Source organism: Fundulus heteroclitus, chromosome 3 (assembly GCF_011125445.2).
Source record: "Fundulus heteroclitus isolate FHET01 chromosome 3, MU-UCD_Fhet_4.1, whole genome shotgun sequence".
NCBI classification, from domain to species: domain Eukaryota; kingdom Metazoa; phylum Chordata; class Actinopteri; order Cyprinodontiformes; family Fundulidae; genus Fundulus; species Fundulus heteroclitus.
Window position 1 is genome coordinate 24,058,533 of NC_046363.1, and position 22,752 is coordinate 24,081,284.

The following is a 22,752-nucleotide window of genomic DNA, read 5'->3' on the forward strand; positions in this document are numbered from 1 at the left end:
GTATTATTATTATTATTATTATTATTATTGTTGTTGTTTTTATTATTATCAGTAGCAGTTTGTTCATAAAGTGTATTCTCCATCTTATTTCTATGATTAGTAATAATAGTGGAATTAAGTTGTACTTAATATTTTCATACTTCCAATGACTGACAGAGTATTTTTTTTTGGGGGGGGGGGGGGGAAGACAGTTATTATGTTATGATAAGACTTTTTTATGTTTAACATGTATTTTCTTGCACTAACTTGTGGACTTTATGTCTGTTTTGTTTCTTTCTTTTTGTGTCTGTGGATGTGCTTTACATTTAGAATACATTTATATGGAAAATGCTTAGATTTTTTTAAACATCCTTTATTGTTATTATAAAATAATAATAGTGTTTAGATGTTTAGTGAAGAGATACAGCAGATTTCTATTGTTGTTTCTGTTATTACTGTTGTGCAAGGCCCATCAGCTATTTTATCCTTCAGTGGCCGTGGAACTTGAAATAGCAGGTCTGAAGAATATTGTAGAGAATGACAGGAGCACATTTCAGCCCTCCACTCTCTGCCACGTCCTAACCTCCACAGCACCTGAGAGTAGGCGGGGCCAGCAGGTATGCAGTCACGTGGTCAGACAGGTAAGAATCGCTACAAAAGCGTTGAGCGTTCAGCCATTACTCCGCGATGTTGACTTCGGCAGGCCCAAGGAAGGATCTAACTTTTCGGATTTACGAGGCTCACCTTTGCGCCCGGGCGTCCCAGTAACAAGTCGTTACTATTCCTCCGCCGCGTTTTAGCCTCGCACACCTCTCTTTCTCCGCGGTGTCCTTCGGTTCAGTGTAGTATTACCTCGGGTTTTTATTTTTAGGGTCGTGTGCGTTCAGATGACGGCGCAGGTAGACTACCTGGTGGTGGTTTTCACCGCCACATCTGGAGCGAGCGGTGAGCTGCTGGGGTCTGACGAGAAGGAGCTGGTCCAGTTGGTCTGGCAGCTGGTCAATGTGAACAACAAAACGGTAATAATAATAATAATAATAAAGGTTTTCTACTATTTAGTTATCTGCTGTGGTTTGAGCAGGAAATCTAGCGAGAGGGAGAACACAGGTAAACCATAAACCACAACTACACAATTTTAGGAGTGCTAACTGTCTTCTTTTGTAAAAGGATTTTTTTATCTAAAAAGGGGAAAAAAACAATTATCTATTGAATTCAAATATAAAGCAGCTGATACATTAAAACCAACAGGCTCCTTCTTGTTAGAGTGATAATATCTGTGTTGTCATATATCTTATTAATACAGTCGTTTAGATCTGTGCTGTTATTCCTTATCACATGGGCTCCTCTATAAACTACCGCTTCAGGACTGACTCGTTTTCTGTCTCTGAACCAGTTGGGCAAGGTGAATGAGCTGCTCATTAGGCCTGACCTCACAGAGTCCACAGAGGAAAAAACAGACGAAGATGTGGTGGTCGAGTGCAAGGAGGACGACGAGTCTTCCTCCGGAGCAGACTGCGTCTACACGGCGACGAGTCTTGACAGCGGTATAAACACGGTAATAATGCCTCACGAGTCTCTAGATTCCACACCTATGATCTTCTGGCCTGACATCTTGGTGGCGATCAACTTTTCTTCTAGTAAACGTCTCGTGTGTTTTCCTTTTTCCTTATTTTTGTGTGTGTGTGTGTCACATTTCAGTTCAACCTGCAGCTGACAAATGAGGTGAACAGTGCGGGCGCGGGCACGTCGTTGTGTTTGTGTGCAGACGGGCAGCTCCACATCCGTCAAGTGATTCACCCCGAGGCCGCCGGCAAGGTGAGCGAGCTTGGGTTGGGCCGAGCGCCTCGATGCTGCTGGAACCTCCAGTCCAATTACTCTGAAGCTGTCCCACTTACACACACACACACACACACACACACACACACACACACACACACACACACACACACACACACACACACCCTTTGAACATACCGTACTACACCTGTTCACGGGCAGGGAGGCTGACGGCATTCTCTCACATCTGCTGCACGAGCAAGAGCCGGCGACCAAGGCGGCGTGTGCCATGCTGGCCCGAGCAAACACGGCTGGGATGAATGTAATAAAACGGCAGCTGCTGATGGGCCGCTTGTTCACGTCCGTTCTCTGAATTTCTCCCCTCTTCATAGAACATCCTGGTCCCGGACTGTTTCTACTCCTTCTTCGACCTGCGGAAGGAGTTCATGAACCACTTCCCCACCTCTGACCTCAAGGCTTTGAATGCACACGTCATGGCCGAGTGTATCCTTTTGTTGACATGCTGGTACTGTTTAATGTGGTGCCATTTAAAAAAAAAAAAAAAAAAAAAAAAAGTAAAAAAGTATTTGTCCCCTTACCGATTACTGGTGCAGTTGATTATCTGCCACACCTACATGTTTTAGAACACAAAACAAATAGTAATCGCTAAGAAAACAGGAGACGTGTAGTTGTTTTCTTTATTAAGGGAAAATCCTAATTGTGGCCCTCTGTGAAAACATAATTGCCTGCGATTCTAAATCTTAAATTGCTCATGTTTAATCACATTTTTTAGGCTCAGTTTCATTAGCCACACCCAGGCCCGACTACTACCAGGCTTGTAGAATCAAGAAAGCGACTAAACAGAACTTGTCTGACAGCTGAAAGTAGCCTGACACATCCAAAAAAAAAAAAAAGAAAAAAAAAGTGACTCATCGTGGCCTGGTCTAAAGAGATTTACAACCAGATGAGAAACAAAGTTGAAGTCTGACATTTTGGAGAGGGTTGCAAAATGTTTAAGGCTTTTAGGCTCCAGAGAGCCACAGCGAGAGCCATTATCTATACATGGAGAATACATGGAACAGTAGGGAGATTCACTGTATATAGCTGAATGCACCTTTCCTACTCTGCACCTTCTTGTATGAACTGATGTGACAAGTGAATTTCTCCATTGTGAGATCAATAAAGCCTATCTTATCTTATCTTGAACCTTCCCAGGAGAAGATCAACCTACATAAATCACTAGACTTGTTCTGGATGTCACAGAGCAACCCAGGAAAAGCGATGCACTGCTGGCCTCACTCCCTCCTCCGAGCTAAGAACACGAAAGAGACTGGGCTAAAATGGACCAAAACCACTTCTCACTATAAAAGACGCAAACACCTGTATCAGATTTGCCAAAAATCCTAATAGTTCCCAAGACATTTGGGAATATATTCTCATTGGACAACATGGAATTTGTTTGAAGGCTTGCGTCCCGTTAAATCTGGTGTAAAGCTGGTGTAAAAATCTTACCGACGGTCGGTCAAACCCAGTGATGGTAGTGTGATGATTTGCCACTTCAGAACCTGGATTCAAGAAAGATCCTGAAGGAGAATGTTTGGCCATCAGTTCAAGCTTCCTTGGGTTATGCAGCAGGATGACACTGATCCTAAACTCACCAATTAGTCCAGCTTGGAATGGAAAAAAAAAAAAATTCACAGAATGAGGGTTTTGAAGCAGCTTAGTCAAAGTCTGAACATAAATCCAACTAAAATGCTGTGGCATGACCTCAAACAGGCTGTTCATGCTTTCAATTCCTTCAATTTGAGTGATTTAAAGCAATTCAACCTCCAATTGCAGTTGTTTGGAAGCTGTCATGTGACTTTTTCTCTTAGGGCCAGGCTGGTTTTGATAGTTTTTTTTTTTCTTTTCTAAAAGTGAAGTCATCATTTCCAAATTGCATTTTGTATTTCCCCAGATTCTCTTTTGATATGAGCATCTTTTTGATCTAAAACACGCAACAATGACAAAAAAAAGTAGAAACTGGACATATTTGTTAGGACACCAAATACTTTTTCACTGCACTGTAAGTGTGTTTTTTGTTTTCTCCTTTCAATTTAGGCTGGTGTGTACATTTTGCACTCCGAAATAACTCATTACAGGTTTAAAGCCAGGGTGTTGGCTGCAGCGCAAGAGGTTTTGAAATGCAAATAAGGAAAGAATGGCAGCCCTTTGCTAAGCCCTGAGAGAAAGAGTGTGTGTTTAGCCAACAGGGATAACCTCACACACGCCCAGTGGTACTGAAAACCTGACAGGTTAGGGTTTTAGGTCACCCATCCTGACATGCTGCCTCTCACCTGTCTGAGTGGATGAACATTTTTCTTAACCGGCTCCTCTTCAGCTCTTAGCCTACCCGTCGATGTGCCCACCGTGTGGGATCCCACGGCCAATCAGGACCCGTTAGCGGCTCCGCCTGCGGAGGTAGCCGTGCAGCAGGTCCGGCTCATGACCAGCATTATTCTCGCTCTGCTCTCTGAACCATATTGTAAGTAGTAGAAGAGAAGTGAACTAAGAAACAAGCAAACCGCTTGAATTTATTTCATACTTTTTGCGTGGCAAGAAATTCAAGAAAATTCTAATAATTTTGATTTTATGTGATAGGCTAACGCAAAGTAGGACATAATTTTGATATGGAAGAATGGTACATGATGCATGAATTGCCTGCGTACTGTTTGCTTGTAGACCGATATAGGATTGGAAGTAAGAAATGCATACGTGCAATACGAGATACTTGCTTTATTTGATTATTTGTTCGCTTTCCCATTCCAGGTCACAGTTTTTCTAACCCAGAGAAAGTCAGTGAGAGATTTGAAAGTGGCACTTGGTAAGTGAGTCAGAGAGCAGGTTCTTTTTTAGCACTTTTTTTTTTGGTTCTCTAATATTAAACTCAAGCCAGGCTGTTTCCTGTTTAGCTTTTTCTGAGTCTGTTTTTGTATGGATGTGTGTCTGCAGCAGTAAGATGGAGAAAGTGTGTGACAACACGGTGATCAGAGCCAGAGGGTTGCCGTGGCAGTCTTCTGACCAGGACATCGCTCGATTCTTCAAAGGCCTCAACATCGCTAAGTATGTTTGTTTTTTTTTCCTTTAGGATGGCGTTTCTTTACTCACAGCAATGCAGCTGAGCTGCTGTTGACCTTATGCACGTTTAACTATCCACATGTTGTATTTTACAGAGGAGGAGCTGCTCTGTGCCTTAATGCTCAGGGGAGGAGGAACGGAGAAGCACTTGTTCGTTTTGTCAGCGAAGAGCACAGAGACTTAGCTTTGCAGCGGCACAAACACCATATGGGCAACAGATACATTGAGGTGACCGGTCTGCAGGCACAAAATGAAAACCCTAACCCGTTATCCAGTCGTTGTGCATCTATTTTCCACCTTCACCTTTAGTCACAAGCGCTAAATAGCCAACTAATTCCTTTTATTGACAACAGGTTTATAAAGCAACGGGAGAAGACTTCCTGAAGATAGCTGGAGGTGAGGCCCTCGTTTATTCGTTTAATGTTTATGTATTTCTCAAAACGATCATATGGATCGAGGGAAAATTCAGTACATAATTAAGTTGCAAAATGATTATTATATAATTGGGATACTTAAAATAAAATGGCAGATACAAACAATAACTACAATGTTTATTAATAGCAATTTAAAACTTTGTGTATTTCAGGAAATCCACAAGTAACTAAAATGTATATTCCTTGTTTCCTAAAGTTATACAAAATTATTATTATTATTATTATTATTATTATTAGTAGTAGTAGTAGTAGTAGTAGTAGTAGTAGTAGTAGTAGTAGTAGTAGTAGTAGTAGTAGTAGTAGTAGTATTCAGTTATTTAATACACCTGTGTTGCAGACAAGGTGATTGTTGTAAAGTTAAACTGTTGTCCATCTAATTTAACCAATGAGATGCATAAATCTATGTTCAGCGCAAGAAATATTAAAATTATGCAGGATTTATAACTATGTAGGAATTTTACATAATAGGAATTCAACTTTAATTTTTATTTATTTATTTTGTTTTCAATTTATTTACACATTTATTGAAACGCTGATGCACATTTTTAATGTAGCATATTTAATACTGTATAATTAAAATGTTCACATATATAAATATTTATTTTAAAGATAGTGGCAATTTTAGACCTGGTTTCTGCATGGTGATGAAATAATTAAATCCATTAAAAATTACTCTATATGCATTTTGTAGGTAAAAATGAATGTATTAAATAATAACATATTTATTAATTTATGTATTCAATATATTTATTAAGCAATCGTTTTAAATTTTTAGTAAAAACTGACTCATTCTAGCAATTCTTCTTTCATTATAGATTTGTAGCACTTTTGTATCTATTCATATGGAACCACACTGCCCTAGATGTTCAAAACTTTAAATTAAATCTCAGAACCTGTTTGTTGAAGAAGGCTTTGCAAGATTTTTGCTGTCACGAAGGAACTGGCACCGGCAAAATAAAACTAATGAATTTCTCTAATTATTTTTGGCTTTGGCCACCCCTTTAAAAACGCTCCGGCTTCATCCTTGCAAACGGGAAAGAGGGAAGAACACGAAGCTACATTTAAAGATTATACTGCATTCCTGCATATTTTCTTTTCATAAAAGACTGAATTAATTTAGGTCCTGAGGACTTTCGGTGGTGCTGCTGCTTTTTGCAGATTTCAGAATGTAACAGTAATCATAACTCCAATTCAGAGAAACATAAAGTTGAAATTATGCCCACATTTTTAAAATGTTATGCACTTTGGTAAAGAGTGGCCTAATAATTAACATTTCCACATCAATTGGATGTGTTTTTCGCCCCCACTTGTTGCAGGTAAAACGCATAATTTGCAGATTGAACTGTCAGTTATGACTCAGCCATGGCATTTGGTTATTAATGTTAATGACAGCCTCCAGGAGAGCAGCCAGTTAGGCAACAGGATAAAAATGTTTATTGCTGCATCTGATTTGCACTATTTGGATTTCACTAGTTGAACTGACCTCATGAAAACATGCTAGAACAAATTTAAAGCCATACAGACGTAAAAGTCGTGTTTAGGTTGGTCATTTCATCTCTTCCATAACACAGCAGTCTAGGGGCTTATGTGGCTCAGTGACAGAACAACCGCACTATGTAAAAAAAGGCTCCAGTCTTTGACACAGCTGTCCCGGGTTCGATTCCCAGACCAGGGTCAGTCATGTCTTCGGTTTCTCTCTCTGCCCTTCTTTCTGTCCAGCTACTGATGGGAGGAAAAAAGGCTGCCATTACCACAAAACTAAAAAAACAAACAAAAAATCTGCAGTCTACACAGGAGAACATTGCATGTTCTGAGTTTGGCTACATTTTTCTGTGTCCCATCAGGTACCTCAAACGAGGTGGCAATGTTCCTTTCCCGCGAGGACCAGATCATAGTGAGGATGCGAGGGCTTCCCTTCAACGCCACGCACGACGACGTGCTCCGATTTTTCTCGCCGGAGGACGGCTCCAAAGAGACGTGCGCCGTCAGCGGCGAGAAGGAAGGCATCCTGTTCGTCCGCTACCCGGACGGACGGCCCACGGGGGACGCTTTCGTTTTGTTTGCCTGCGAGGAGCACGCTCAGTGCGCTCTGAGGAAACACAAGGAACTTCTGGGGAAGAGATATATCGAGCTGTTCAAAAGCACGGCAGCAGAGGTGCAACAGGTATGTCAGGGTGTGTCCTGGAAATATTCTTGGCCGTCACGGCAGTTTTAGACAAACAGTACGGTGGGTCTGGTTGCCTAGCAGTGTCTGCGGAAGATTTGCTCCCCTGCAGGAGAAAATAATGAAAAAAATATTCTATTTTTTTCATTATATATAACATATATATAATGTATATATATAACATATATATAACAAGATGTATATATATAACATATAACATTATGTTATATATATACATCTGTTATACATATAACAGATGTATATATTTTTTCTTAATCAAATTAAAGGCACTGCACACCATATATGGTTAGGACCGCTAAACAGATAATTAGAGACAATGGGCAGAGAAGAAAATACTGTACGTAAGAGTGTATCTTTTTTTATTCATCTGGCTTTCCTCAACAAAACCTTTTAGCTGCAGACCTGCATAGCAAGATGTGCTGCATTTCCTGCTTGTGTTTTGGTAAACAGAATTCCTTTTGTGTCCTGTTCTGTCTCACGGCGTACTGATGCTAATTTTTCTACCTCTCACTACGGGTGCGCCTGCAGTCCATTAGTATATATCGGTGCGCAGGCCGTTGACGTTTGCTGCCATAAATATGTGAGACTGTGGGCCCTTTATCTGTCGTCTCCAGAAATGCAAACATGCTGGTGTCCTGTTGGCTGCAGGCCAGCTCCTGTTTGACTCTGTCACATATTTAAACACAGCATTGCCTCGGCTTTCTTTGCCTCTTAAGTACTCCCACGGAGGTGTTTCATTGAGTTTGAGCTAGTAATAAGTTAGAGCTATTATTTGACTGTTTTATCAGAAAGCATCTCAGACAAATAAGGAAATCCTCATCCAGAATGCCTACTTCAAGCGGAGTGTTTGATTTCCAGCCATGTGTGTATTCTAGGTGTTGAACCGGTACTCCTCGGCCCCTCTGATCCCTGTGGCCCCGGCCCCCCTGGTGTCGGTGCTACCGTCGGTGTCTCTCCTGCCACATCCTGGCGGGATGAGGGACTGCCTCAGGTTGAGGGGGCTACCCTACACGGCGAGCATCGAGGACATCCTCACTTTCCTGGGCGAGTTTACACAAGACGTCAGACAACATGGCGTGCACATGGTGCTAAACCAGCAGGTACATGCAGCGACCGTGCTGACACACCCTTGGCTCACATAATCGTTGGCACAAATTTACTAAATGATAGATTTAGGCTAAACTTTATTGTCATCGGGTGGCAAAGTAAAACTGATTTGTTTGAGAGACCCACTTAGTCTTGTCTCTCCAAGGTGCACAAGAAAAACAATTAAAAATAACAACAACAAACAATTAAGTAGTCTAACCAGTATTAATAAATCAGTGTAAAACAGTAATAAACTAGAACGGCAAGCAGTTGTGACAGGGGTGCAAGCCCTCCGGAGTGAGCGATACTGCGCAAACGTTTCTCCCGGCACACTTTCGTTTCCGTGCCCTGCCGTCCTGGCAAACATTGTCTGCTTAAGGTCAACTTAATGGCTCGTTTTGTCTTTCGGGGTATAAATATAAAAAAATAATTGATAATAATGCCAAGAAAGGTAGATTAAATGTGATTTCAAATAGTGGCAAGTTTTGCGTTGTTTTGAAAGCTGCTAATGCCTTGCTTTTAGAGCCCCCTAGTATTCAGCCTTTTCTGGGTCCTCATGCACAGAAGAGTGCACGGCTTTCGTGCTAAAAGCTGACATTAGGCAGAAATCTTGAAACTTGCAGCACAGCAAAATTTAAAGATCTATGAAACTTTATGCACATGTTACCACACGCCTTTATATATCCTAATGTGCGTGGAATTCATTGCAGCTGCATGCGCAGCCCGATCTCTGCCTATAAATAAATACATGAAGTACTGTAAGTATGTTTTTGTAAATCCAAATAACCATAGCAGCTGTCAGTAAAGCAAGGAGGAGGAGAATGTGAATTATAATGCACTGAAGGTGCTGCATTTACCTCAGAAGTTGGAACCAGGAGCTGGGAATGGCGTAAAACCCGAGTTAACAGCGTTCCAGTTAACACAGTTGGGGAAGTCAGGATTCCAAAATAAAATAAAATAAAAACCAAAAGTTTAGGATTTCAATATAGAATACGGCCAGGAAACCTGTTGTTTTGTACACTGTACCTCTTACGAATGTCGTTTAAAGCTGTACTTTCCACATACAAACCGCTTTTAATTTGTTCGGTTAAGAGGTGCAGCCGCTACATGAAACATTGGTTTTAGATGCGCTCTTACAACTGTCTTGTAACATAAACATGTTTTCATCACAGTTTACTGTTGATGCGGAGAGTTGCCATATTGGATCCGACAACTGGCCTTAAAAAATGTCTCCAATTTACTTAGGGGGAAGTTCGACTTTAGCGGGCATTAAGCTTGATTCTTCCGATCGGAAATCAGGTTTTCCAAGTTCCGACTGCAACTGGAAAGCAGCGTTTGTGTCGGAGGTGGAGGCCAGACGTACAACCTTATTTGGCATTCTTTCCACTAGCATCAGTAATAAAATCAAATGTAGTGGCTGAAGGTGGCGAATGCCATAAATGCGGCAGGAGCAGAAGGCAGATCAGTTGGCGACATAAAAAAATTGGTCCAACATCAAAGTGGATGTCAGGAAGAGTATTGCTGACTTGTTAAGAATTAATATGCTGATCCGCCGCCATTTCCTTTTTCTCTTGGGAACCAAAGGTCCACTTTGATAATTTATTGTTTTGCTCTTCAGTACAGAGAACAATGCACATTTAGAGCTACACATAACAAACAAGGAGGATAATTTAAACTTTATATCCAATTGAGTTTGTTTCCATAATTTTTTTGAGGTACGTAACGTTGCCTGTGGCTAAATGTGTTTCAGTTTAATTGTACGGGTTTAAACCATAAAAGGTCTAACTCATTAAACAACACAGAGTTTGATGCACCTTTAATAAAAAACAATTGAATGGAGGCATATTCCATTGTATTTAGGTAAGTTTTACAACTTTGTAGTTTGTTATTGTCGATTGATGAAGTTTGAGTGACATTTTCACGGCACGTCAAAAGTTTGTGTGGATTTCAGCACAGTTTCACGAAAAGTTTGTTTCTTTACATCCCGAGTTGTACGTGAAAACAAGTTTTTTTTTTGTGCACACACACACAGTTTGTTAATGAGGCCCCTGGTCTTTATTAATGGCCTTCAATTTATCTCCTAACAAAATATGTTAAAGTTCAAGCTGACAGGACTCCTAATGAGAAAGACTGCAATGGAAATTCATTGTAACAGCACTACCAAGATGGAACCATAGTTTAAAAAAACTCTTAAAATATTAACATAGACATCAGTTCTCAAAGTATTCCCCGATGAGCAATTCTATGGCTTTTATAATCTATAATTTTTTTTTCATCCCACCGGATCGAACAATTTCATTTTTCACAAGCTGTGATGAAGTGTTCATGAAGACTGCTGCAGAATGCAAAGTGTTTAATTCGTTCCATAATTATATCCTGAAAATAACAGATTAAAGAAAACTATATTTCCATTCAAAAGCCAAACCCACGTAGGTTATTCATCATCTTGTTGAAGGTGTTGCCTAAAAGGTATTGTATCAGGAGATGTACATTTCTAGGACATTCAGGTTTAAACATTTGAGTAAGATTTTATTGGAAGGTTTAGCATTTTTGGTAGCATGCAGCAAAACAAAGACTAAAGGTACTGGGTTTGGTTTATTATGCCTTGATGAAATCCAATGATTCTATAAAGTTTTAGAAAGTACGATTTATGGTTCAGAATGTTCTCTGCCTCTGCTGGTTGGGACCCATAAAGATTTAAACTCAGTTAAATGAAATTGCTCTCACACTGTTTCCTATCTTGCCATGAAAAGCGCTTCATAAGTGGGTCTAAATGTGAGTAATAACATTTCGTGGCACATTATTTCCTGTCCACATTAAATATTGTGCACCTGTTCTGAAAGGTGTGTGCATAATGGGATCTAGGTGTGCTAATCAGTGTTGTGCTAAGTGAGGACCTTTCCGTCACTGTTGCTTTGTTTCTTTTTTTCAAAACTCAGAGCCACTCCTAGAGCATTTAAAATGTTCTTTCCAGCCAGTCAGTTGCTTCTAAGTGGTCAAATAATTATTAGCCAAATAAACCAGAAAGTAGGTCAAGCCGTCACTGTCCCTTCTCCTTTTCAAGCTTCTGGCATGCTGAAGTGAGTGAACTATCATCAGTGCAGACAGCATAGTGTTCCAGTTAATCATGAGGCCAGATTTAATCAGATATGTTAATTTTCAACTGTAGTCCCTGGACAGGTCAATGTTAATTATATATATATATACTAACAGAGATTGTGCATTGCTTATAACCCAAAAGAAAACTTGTGTTTTTTTCTTCCCTGTTTGCGTGTACACTTACGGATCTTTAACTCCTCGCTGACGGGAGGAACTTGGACAAGTTATCTCCTCGCTCGATGATGCCTTTGACGTAACACTTTGTCTGACGCAAATCTCTTGAAATAAAACCTGAATCCTCTGCGTTCGCAGGGTCGTCCATCGGGTGACTGCTTCATCCAGATGACCTCAGCCGAGCGGGCGCTCCAGGCCTCACAGCGGCTTCACAAGCACGTGATGTCCAGCCAGCGGGGGGCGAACAGCCGCTACGTGGAAGTGTTTCCCTGCAGCGCCGAAGAGATGGGCCTGGTGCTGATGGGAGGCTCGCTCTCACACACGCACGCACACACACACACTCGGAGCAGGAGTGGGACAGGGCTCAGCCCGCCGCCATGTAAGTCCAGACGTAAGTGCTGCTGGGAGCTGGGGGTGCTTCGGGACTGCAGGGTAGGTGGGCTCCTGCCGTGGTGGCAGAGTTGCTGGTTTTTCCTCCAATCTAGATCTCTGGGAGGATGGGGGAAAGGATTTAAACTCTGTGTGTGTGTGTGTGTATCATTGTGAGACTGAGTCTTTTTTTTTTTATTCAGTATGATTTCTACACCCATTTGCATGTAATGATGATACTGTTTTAATATGTTCTTTCACTTTTCACTCTGAACACTGTAGCGTAATTTCTCAGTGGCATGTTTGTGACTCATTTCTGATTCCTTTACTTTACCACTGCTGAAGTGATTCACAAAGATCTTGAAGGCTCGGAAAAGTGTAAGCAAAGCAATTCCCAGTAAGCACACAATACGGCAACGTTGCTTACAGTTTTCTGATCTCATAAGATCGGTAGTGGTGGTTGTGGGATTTAGCCTAAACAGACAAGCACACGCTAGGTGCGTGTGTGCGTGTGTGTGCGTGTGCACCTCCTGTGCTTGTCCAATCAGGAGCTGTGCGAGAGGTGGGCAGAGCTGGTGCATAGATGTGCTTTGGCCTCAGTGTCTGTTCACAATTAAAACGGGTTTAACAGCTGATGACTGTCTGATTTACGGTGCAGATGATTATGTCAGCCAAAGTACTATTACATGCTTTAGTTGGAACGAGTTCATCATAGATTTTATTATATTTGTGCCCTGTTCCAACATAGACGTACAGGTTTTCTAGAAATAAGAAATCACATATTAATATATTCCATGTTACACTGAGTGATGTATTCCAATTTTTTTTTTCTGTTCACTTTGATGATTATGGCTTTTAGCTAATTAAACACAAAATCTTTCTTTTTTTTCCCCATAAAATTTGCAAATTACATAAACAATAAAATGGTAATATAGAAGTGCTAGGTCGGTCACTGACTCTCTTCACAAGGAGGATTAGTCACAAAAGATCAATGATAAGGAAGCTAGATGTTCAGAGTGCGGTTTACGAGCACATTAATGGAAAGTTTAGTGGAAGGAAAAAGTGTGGTAGAAAAAGGCCCATAAGCATTGGGGATAACTGTAACATTTAGGGATTTATAAAGCAAAGCTCGTTCAAGACTGTAGAGGAGATTGTAAAGAAGTGCACAAGAGTTCAAATACTGCTTTTCAGCTAAAAATACATTTTGCATAGCATAAAAATCAACGTCTCTGAGTCTAAAGGAAGAGTGGAGATGCACCTAATTAAACCTTTTTTAAGATTAGATGTCCAAGATGACGTGACACCTCCCCGCACTGATACCAAAGATACCAAAAGCTGTTTTAATGACCATGGTATCACTGTGCTGGATTGGCCAAAAAGCTGGCCTGACTTCAACTCCACAAAGAATCTGTGGGTTGTTGTCCAGAGAAAGATGAGACACACTAGACCCAACAACGAAAGACAAGCTGAAGATCACTACAAAACAACTTGGGCTTTCTTAAAACCTCCACAATGCCAAGGACTGACCCCCTCCATGCCACACTGCCTTGAGTCTAACAGGAGTCCCAACCAAGTATTTGGTGCAACATTCTAATTTTCTGATTTGTTTAGATTTTAATTAGCTGCGAAACAGAACAACCCAAAGGACAGGAAATAAATGGATGAAATGCACCAATCAGTGTGTAATTAGTCTACATCATAAACAAGTCTTACTTTCTGAAGTAAAAAAAATTGTAATTACTTCTTAAAGATATCAAAAATTATTGAGATGTGAAAGTCTAAAACAGCATATTTGGCATATTCAATTAAATAGTTTTAATGCAGAGTATGTTTTCCGCTGAAGAAGGATCACAGTAAAAGCTGCAGAGACGCCCAGGTTTCAGTCTGCTCAATTTTAAAAGGTTTCCCAAGGTTTAAACCTTTTTTTAGTTGAAATATTTATTTATTTATTTATTGTAGAGCTTTTATTCACACATAGAGGCATATTTGTATGCATCCCAACATGCACAGTAAAGACAACAGTGGTTATGGTTTGCAGGTTTGCATGAGCTCCTCTCGCGGCATCAAACAACGACCACATTTCACCACCATGACTCTCCCTACCTCCAGTGTTTTGAGTTTTCACGTTTCCTTTTTTTGCTCCCTGTTCTTCCATTGTTTTTACTTTTTTAGGTTTATCTCCTCCAACGTACTCCTTCGCCCCGGTTCAGCCTATGCTCCCTACGGAAGCTGCTGCAGCTGGTCTTTACCCTCCTCTCGGGCAGGTGTTGCTGGCTCCTCGCCCCATGCACCCAGGACACGCTTACTACCCTGCATCAGCGCAACTATACATGAACTACACTACCTACTACCCCAGGTACAAAATACGCCGGAGGAAGAAATAAGCTGAAACGTGTGGAACTCATAGAGCTTGGAAACGAGGGCTTGTGCTCATAATTTTTAGCCATAGTCCTTCGCAATACTGTCAAGTTTAAAGTTGTATGGAACAAAACGGACATCCCAATAATAATTCATTTATTTCAAAATAAATGTTGACATATTAATGTCTAATAACTAATAATTTGATTTGAATAATGGTAAATAACCCTGACTCAACCTTATTTTAGTCATTAAACAAAAAAAATACTAACAACTTTTTTTGTTTTACCTGGGGCAAAGGTTGGGACACATTACTCCCCTCTACCCAGAACTTTGTATTTTTTTTAAATCTTTTCTGGAACTTGGTGGGAAATGGCTGTTTTGGGTCATGATGTTGCTTCTATGTTTTCACAGAAGGCTTTACACCTTCCTCCACCACACGCTAATTTATGGTATAATTGTAAGGGAGGAGTGGTGGCCTAGTGGTTAGAGAGCAGGGCGCTTCGGTCCGGGTTTGAATCCCACAGATGAGACGGAGAAATTACCTTTGTCCCAGAATGCTCCTCTGGCACCAGAGGAGCCTGTTTTTCTGTTTTTCTTAGAGAGCAACACTCCCTGTTTTGCCCAACTCCAACACAAGCTAGACTTCTGGGACTTTATTTAGCATCTTGCAGTCTGCTTTCAGGGTGAGCTCGATTCGAGCTCGGCCCGTCAGCCGTTGTTTTCAGTCTCATTCTGTTCTTGACTATTTCTAGGGCTGATTTCCTCTTTAAATCTATCACTCACAAGACTCAGAAGCTACCTATGGTCTTCCTTCTTAAGGCCTGGTCGGCTCTTACCTATGGTGTTGATCCTCACTTCAACCGTCAGGATCAAACCAAATATCTGAGGTGTTTACAGGGCAAACCTCCATTAGCATGTTGAGTGTTAATGTTCTCATCCTTTGTGCACCTGATGAGACATGTCTCAGTGTGATCATAAAGATTTTAATAAGGAATAAATGTGGGGGTGTCCTCATTTGCTCCATACCAGAGATAAAACATTTTTTTATTGACTTTATTCTGTTTCTTAAATGTGTAATATGCTGGAAAAACTCCCAGTCTTTGTTAGGGTGTCTGATTTTACGTCACCCTGAACACCCCATCCCCAGGTTAAAATGGGGCAGAGTTGTCAGAGTTGGTTTTGGGGGACAGATCGAGGTAAATGCAGAGAAGAGAAAACATGTTAGAGGCTCCAACAGATTTGAGACTGGAGTGAATATTCACATAGTTAGATTTGCTCTCAACCCCCAGAGACAAGGATGTTAATTTCAGAAAAACAGCAACGGTTCAGCTATGGTTGAAATGTGTCTTGTCAAGGAGAAAGACTGTCACAAGGTTGGTTAATAACTGGAGATTGTGTTATCAGGGAGCTTGGTAAACATAAAGTGACCTCTGTTTCTACCTGGTCAGTCACTGAGAAAGCATTTAAAGACAACACCCAAGGTCCCTCCCAGTTTTATGCTTTTCTTCCTCGTGCTTACTTTGTGTATTAAATTTTCTGAGACGAAGCCAGAGTTTTTTTCTTTTTTTTTCTCGGAGTATTAATTTCTCTGTGTTTATTATTTTCCAAGTCCCCCTGGCTCACCTACAACTCTGGGTTTCTTCCCGGCCCATTCCTCCATGTCCTCCCCCGGAGGGTTGGTGCGGATGCCAGGCCTGCCTTACAATGGCAGTGGAGTTAAAGACCTCATCAACGCCGTGCAAGGATACCAGGTGAGAAATATTTCCCTTTAAAAACCTCACGTTTTATCTACGGTGCACATATACATGCATTTATGTACTCCTGCGCCTTCAGAGTTCACACACCTCCCTGTAGGCAGCAGGAGTTTTATTCAAATCTCCTGCTATTATGGGTGTGGACTGTTAGGTATCCACTGCGGTTGCCTAGAGGCTATCAAACTAGTTTATCCTGTCTACTCTCCCTGTTCTGTCACACATCCACCGCGGCTTGCTTCGACTTGAACCGCAGCGAGTCAGGTTGTGTTATTTAAAGCAGGAGCGGTGCGCAGAACCTCTAGTGTAAACTTTAAACGATCACATTCTTGTTATTTTTTTTTTTTCTTATCTTACCCCAAACAGTTTTTTTCCCCCCTCATGTCACTCCTGGTATTCGTTACAGAGGCTTTTTTTTTCTCTTAGGTTAAGATCTATGGCTAAATGTCTCTATGTTACACCCCCCCCTCCCCCCTTTCATCACGACACAGTACGCTCCAGAGGATGCTCTCATCCACGCTCACGGGGCCGTGCACGCTCACGACCCGGCTAGGACGTTGCTTACGCAGCCCAAAGAATGGGTGTGTATTTAAGGTGTCTGAGGCAGGTGGCAGGTAAGGATTGGCTGAGGGCTTAGTTAGGGGGATTAACTTTTTAGAGGCGGCTTGACTGATCACTAAGGGTGTCGGGGCTAAATATGACGATGATGTTTTCTCTTCCAAAACGCCGGAAGGTTAGAAGAGATTTCTTGGATTTCATTTGGCCTTTAGTTTTGTTTTTTTTTTGTTTTTTTTTTTATTGTTTTTTTTTTTGGATCATTTTGATGTCATCTTCTTCTTCTTCTTTATGAAAATTTTACGTGGTTGTGTTTCTGTCCTGTTGAAGGGTCTTTATTCAATACAGGGGTAGAGAAAGGAGAGAACTGACTGTTCACTTACACCCGCTCTCTTCACTGGACTAACAAGCTCTGAGCTCACACGATGCAACTAAAACAAAACCGTCGAGGGACGAAGTGTGTTTGTCCAGACAAAAGTTTTGCATTATCTCCTGTTAAAATTTCACACAGAGGATTTCAAACAAATATTTCTCTACCAAAATGCTGCGTATTGGCTGTTGTGAATCGCCTCTGGGAGATTGGTCGAGCCAGGACCTTTCAGCAGCTCTGCTGTGATTCACGCTGCCTTACAGTCTCATTAAAAACACACTGAAAGCCTCAGAATCAAAACCTGATCTCTCGGTGGCAAATGATAGTGTGCTGAGCAATTAGCATAATGGATGCCGCATTTTCGTACCATAATGACTCATATCTTTGACTTGCAGCAAAAAGCAACTACTTCTCTGCAAGGTTTAATGTATAATATTGGCAGAATTTGAGCCTTTTACATTATAAGCAGAGCCAGCCCAAGATTCAGTGGGGCCCTAAACTGAATACGATTTGGGGGGGGGGGCATAGCCAACTTCCCGCAGCACCACTTTTGTTGTGTTTTTGGCAGCATTGGGACATTTGACGGCATAGACTCGCCCCGTAGAGGTGACAGGCCAGCACATCCACCTTACCGTGAGAGGCAAATCCATCTTGGGAAGCTATTTTGAAAACCCAGCTTGTGTATTTTATCTAAAAAAATAATAATTTTATTAGCTTTGTTGATCACTGAGACAATTCTTTCTACCAATATCTGCAAAATAAAATGACCTAAAGGTTTAAAACGCATTTTAAACTAAAATCTAAACTAAAACCTACAACTTTAAACCAAACTGCACAATTTTGCATGGACTTTAGCAAAAATGGACCCAGAAACGTGGAAGCAATGTTGGCTTACAGCAACCCTCATAAAAGCCACTTCAGATTATTCCTTGAACAAATTGCAATATATAAATTGTGGAAACAAGTCTTTGACTTGGTCATTCAGTACGGCAGTCCTTCCCTGGTGCACAGCGATTCAACATAAACTCTGTAATCAAGATTTTAAATAGTTAAATTCGTATGCAGCCAAAATGACTTAAAATGACTTATTTATTATGCTGGTGATCAAAAAGGTGCCATTTATTTCTGGGAAATAGTCATCAAACTATGACTATTTCCTTTGTATGATTTTTGGCAGCTTTCGTTTTTTTTTTTTTTTTTAAATAATAGATTTAAACACATCTATTTTTATCGTTTTAAAGCTAATATTCTGGATCCGTTCGAGCTCATTTGAAAGTAGGTTCAGAAATGACAAATTGCTGCTGCAAATCTGGAGTCTCCACATCTTTGTTGAGAAGTGAAGCTCTCATGTGGGTCGGCCCTAGCTATGCTAACCAGCAGCTCATATGGCTTATGCCTTGGGCTGGCTGAGCTTCGCAGTTAGTTTAAATCTCGAAAGGAATTAAGTCAAGCAAATGATTTCCAAATCTGTTGCACTTTACAGTTTGACCTGCGTATTACCTCTGAGGGAAGGGTTTAATGAACAGTCAGCTGATGGTGCCGTAGCGTGCTAGGCTAACGGATGGGTCACAGCCGGTGTAGCCCTCAGGCATTTAAGGAGGTGGTGGGTAACATCTGGCACTGGTGGAAGGGCTCCTTTTTTTTTTGTAGTTTGTTACTTTAGCTCTAATTCACGTTTATCTTTCTGTCTCTTGTTCTCTCACCCCGTCCTCCCCTCCTTCCCAGGGTCCCATGGAGTCCGTTTCTCTGCTGAACAGCAGTCTCATGGGTCAGACCAGCGGAGGAGAAACTCATCTCATGTCCCTCCCTCTCATCACAAAGCCAGGGGGCCAGTATCTGGATCTGACACTGCTGTAGCGTCGCACAAAAAACAAAAGTCATGTGTATGTGACAAAGCGTAGTTAGTGTTTTTTTTTTTTTTTTTTAAATAGTCTTTTAGAAATCTTATTTATATTGTTAGGTACCGAAATTAATGTATTTTATACCAAATTTGCTGTAGCCTTAGTCAAAAGATAGCATTTTTTTTTATATTGCACATTATCTGTATGTTAAAAAGCTTTATAGAGATTTTTTTAAGCTGTTAAGTTACTGTAATCATTATATTTGCCAGCCAAACTAGAGAAGTATATTCTAGTAGCAACTGAGCTAAACCTTTTTTCTTCTTTCTGTGAAGAGTGAAAGTGACCGTGTGAAAGAGATGTCAATGTGAATATTATGCATGAATATTGTAAATGTTTATATGCATATCGAGACGAGTACACAGTGATTGTATCGGACGCTGTAGTGCATGAAGAAGTTCTGTAGTGAAACTCAAGATGTTTACATAATGCTAAATACCAATGCACTGCTAACGAGTTCGGATTTAAAGAGAAATAAAGATGCAGCATCTTCTGACGTCAACGTTTGTTACGGTTGGTTTCCGATCCAGAAAACGACAAACAACGGTAAAAGATCAATATACATGACAGCAATGAGGTTTTCATGTAATGATTAAAGTGAAACAAAAATGGACGGCTCTCCCCAAGCAGCATTCAGAAAAACCTGTATTGTTCTCACGCAAAAAAAAAAAGACACATACAGGTGCCTCACAATCAAATCAAATATTATTTAAAAGTTAATTTAAATCAGTAATTTTGTTCAAAAAGTAAAACTTGTATATTACATAGATCGATTAACACACATGTTTGTATTTTGACTTGCACATAATGACACTGAATTTTGGGTACTGCTTCAAACGTTATCATCAAAATGAAGATGCCTGAAATGTGTTCATCTTGAGCGTCACCATTTGACTGAAATTACTGAAATTAATTTCTGACAGAATTTTGTTTAATTGAGATGCACCTGTATTTTTTTTTTACACTTTGGCAGAGGGGAAATCCTCCGGTCAACGCACCCCATCTTGTTTCTCGACTCTGTAGCGACGCCAAGGTTGATTTTGTTCAGGAACATGGGATGTACATTGAATCTTGATCCATCCATCCCTTGTCTATGCCTGTGATTGCTGGGTAGCTGGTGCCTACCTCCAGCAGTCATTGGGCGAGACGGGCAGGTACACCCTGTATAGGTCGCCAGTCCATCATAGGGCAACATGGACACAAACAGGACAGCAATGCAAACACACGCTCACACCTAAGGGCTATTGGGAGAGAACCCATTGAAAGTGACCTCCTCAATACTGCAGTTATTTCAAGAAATGTGACATCTCTCTTCCTTTGCTGAATGCACGCCATTGTTTTATTACTTCTATTATTATTTTGTAGGTTAATGCCATATCCTGGTACCTTAACCCCAAAGTTTGCTTTCCTCCAGTTAATTGACTCAAATGAACGAATCTCAGGAGTTCAAGGAGGTCCTTGTCCGATTTCATCAAACCTTGTTTATATTTTTTCCAATCATTCTGGTCTTCTTTCCACCATCTGCTGTGACGGTGGAAAATTATTGAACAAAGAGCAGAAATCTGTTCACCATCATCTCCTTTAAGCTGGTCATTTGTATTTTTTGTTTGTTTGTTTTTTTAGGAACATTGCTAACTGAAGGACATGTTTGAAATGTGTCTCATAAGTTTTGTCATTTGTGCCACGCAGAGTTAATGTTTAGAATCACAATGTTTCTGTACATGTGTCCAAGAGCAGGAATTCCTGCTGCAGAAATGATGGGAAAAAAAAAACCCAACAAGAATAAACATAACATGATAAATTTGCCTAATTTCACCTTTTCTGTGTGCTTATTCCCTTGCTTGCATCTTGGCAGGGATTCAGCGTGGATGAGCACTAACACCCAGGCGCGGTTGTTTGGTGACAGAATGTGACTCAAGGCGAAAGTGTGGGAACTCCCTCACACTGTCCTCAGTGATTATCTCCGTGTTTCCCTACATACACACAAGCTTCGGCCAAAAAAAAAAAAAAAAAAAAAAAAAAAAGGCCATTGTCACTTAGACACACTGAACACATTGTTGTGAGAGGATGGTCTTTCTTTCTTTCTTTGGGTGCAAAGGTGGAGAATGAGGAGATCAGGAAGTGGGAAGGGAGAAGGGAGGCAGAGGGGAAAAAAAAGGATCTCAGATCCCCTCAAGGCAGATTTGGTATTGTGTAATTTAATCCTGGGTGCACCACCCTGCCTGATCCCTTTGAAAACACACTCCTTCTGCTACTCACACAAACAAGCACTAAAAAAATTACCTTTCCATTATAGCTTGCCATCAATTTAATTTAAGATAAATCAATTATCTTTATCAGCAGATGGTTGCACTGAGAACCACTTGACTAACTGCGGGAGTTTTGGCTCAGTTTTTACAGCGATTAAATTGCCATTAAGTCAATGTTCATTTCTAAACAAAGTGGCAGTAATAGTTGCGTATGTTAATTTATTTAGATTACTGTTGAACATGTGCACTGTCATTTTGATTTTAATACATCTTAAAGTAGTTTTGTGAAAGAAATATGAAAAAAACATTGCTGGTTGCTTTTACAACTTATTAAACATTTTTGAAAACTTTGAAAGGTTTTGCTCAAAGAAGCCACTTTAACTTTGTTCTGCATTATTGCGTATTATTTCAAAGTATTTACATCCCCTTAAACTTTAGCCCATTTTGCGATGTTAACAAACCTCAAAAGTCAATTAATTTTATTGGGATTTTATGTCAAAGGCATGTGGTGCACGTTTGTATTCAGTGAACTTTATCAAATCTAGCACAACCAATTGCCTTCAGACGCAACGTAATTACTAAATGGACTCAAACTGTGTGTAATTGCATCTTAGCATAAAAGCATCTGTTCGGTCTCTGGAACTGGAGGCTTGTCGGAGAACATTGTTGAACCAGCAGCATCGTGAAGACCAAAGAGCAAAGCAGACAGGTAACAGAGAAAGATGTGGAAATCTGGCTATAAAACAAAGAGACATGGCTGTCTGCCTAAACTGACAGGCCGGTTAAGGAGAGAAGCAGCTAAGAGGCTACCAATCTAACTGACTGAGTGCACCTAAATATATTTTTGGTTAACTTTGGAGGAGCTGCAGAGATCCAAACCTTTGGCGACTGGAGTTAAAGCCACTTTTTTTTTTTTGCCAGACATTTAGAGGTGACCTGGCTGGTGGTATCCACATCATTATCCTGCTGCACAACCCAACTGTGCTCGGGTTTAAGGCTGGGGTGTCCAAGTCCAGTCCACGAGAGCTACAACCCTGCAACTTTTGGATGCATCCCTTCTCCAACACACCTGAATCAAATGGCTGAGTTCTCCCATCAGAATTTAGTCATTCAGCTGCGCAGAGGCTTGGTAAGGAGGCATTCATTTGATTCAGGTATGTTGGGGATGCTGGGTGAGGATTTTCAGAGCAATATTGGTTTCATGTTTTCACTTTTAGTGACTTTGTAATGTCTCTTTTCAGACTGATACATGGCAATGACTTGTCCTCTCCTCTGTTTTTAAAACATTGGGGCTTGGTCTGTTGCTTTTTGAGATCTTTGACCTACTTCATGCTGTCACACAGGTTCTG

General features: G+C 40.7%; 1 protein-coding gene across 5 annotated transcripts; it reads left to right on the forward strand.

The window, feature by feature from the left end:
• The first annotated feature begins 642 nt into the window (after window positions 1–642).
• On the forward strand, window positions 643–20,969 carry esrp1 (epithelial splicing regulatory protein 1). 5 transcript variants are annotated; one of them, XM_012849325.3, is made up of 16 exons: window positions 643–998; window positions 1,373–1,534; window positions 1,678–1,794; window positions 2,148–2,259; window positions 4,136–4,279; window positions 4,564–4,618; window positions 4,747–4,857; window positions 4,968–5,100; window positions 5,226–5,268; window positions 7,151–7,470; window positions 8,367–8,591; window positions 11,989–12,241; window positions 14,392–14,575; window positions 16,190–16,331; window positions 16,823–16,912; window positions 18,982–20,969. In XM_012849325.3, the coding sequence occupies exons 1-16, from the start codon at window positions 867–869 to the stop codon at window positions 19,111–19,113; spliced, it is 2,355 nt and encodes a 784-aa protein (XP_012704779.2). In that variant the 5' UTR covers window positions 643–866; the 3' UTR covers window positions 19,114–20,969. The 5 variants fall into 5 exon arrangements, with proteins under 5 accessions (XP_012704779.2, XP_021164514.2, XP_012704782.2 ...); XM_021308839.2 differs by having other exon boundaries at window positions 11,989–12,229; window positions 16,823–16,945; window positions 18,982–19,102; XM_012849327.3 differs by having other exon boundaries at window positions 644–998; window positions 11,989–12,229.
• Window positions 20,970–22,752: the final 1,783 nt, after the last annotated feature.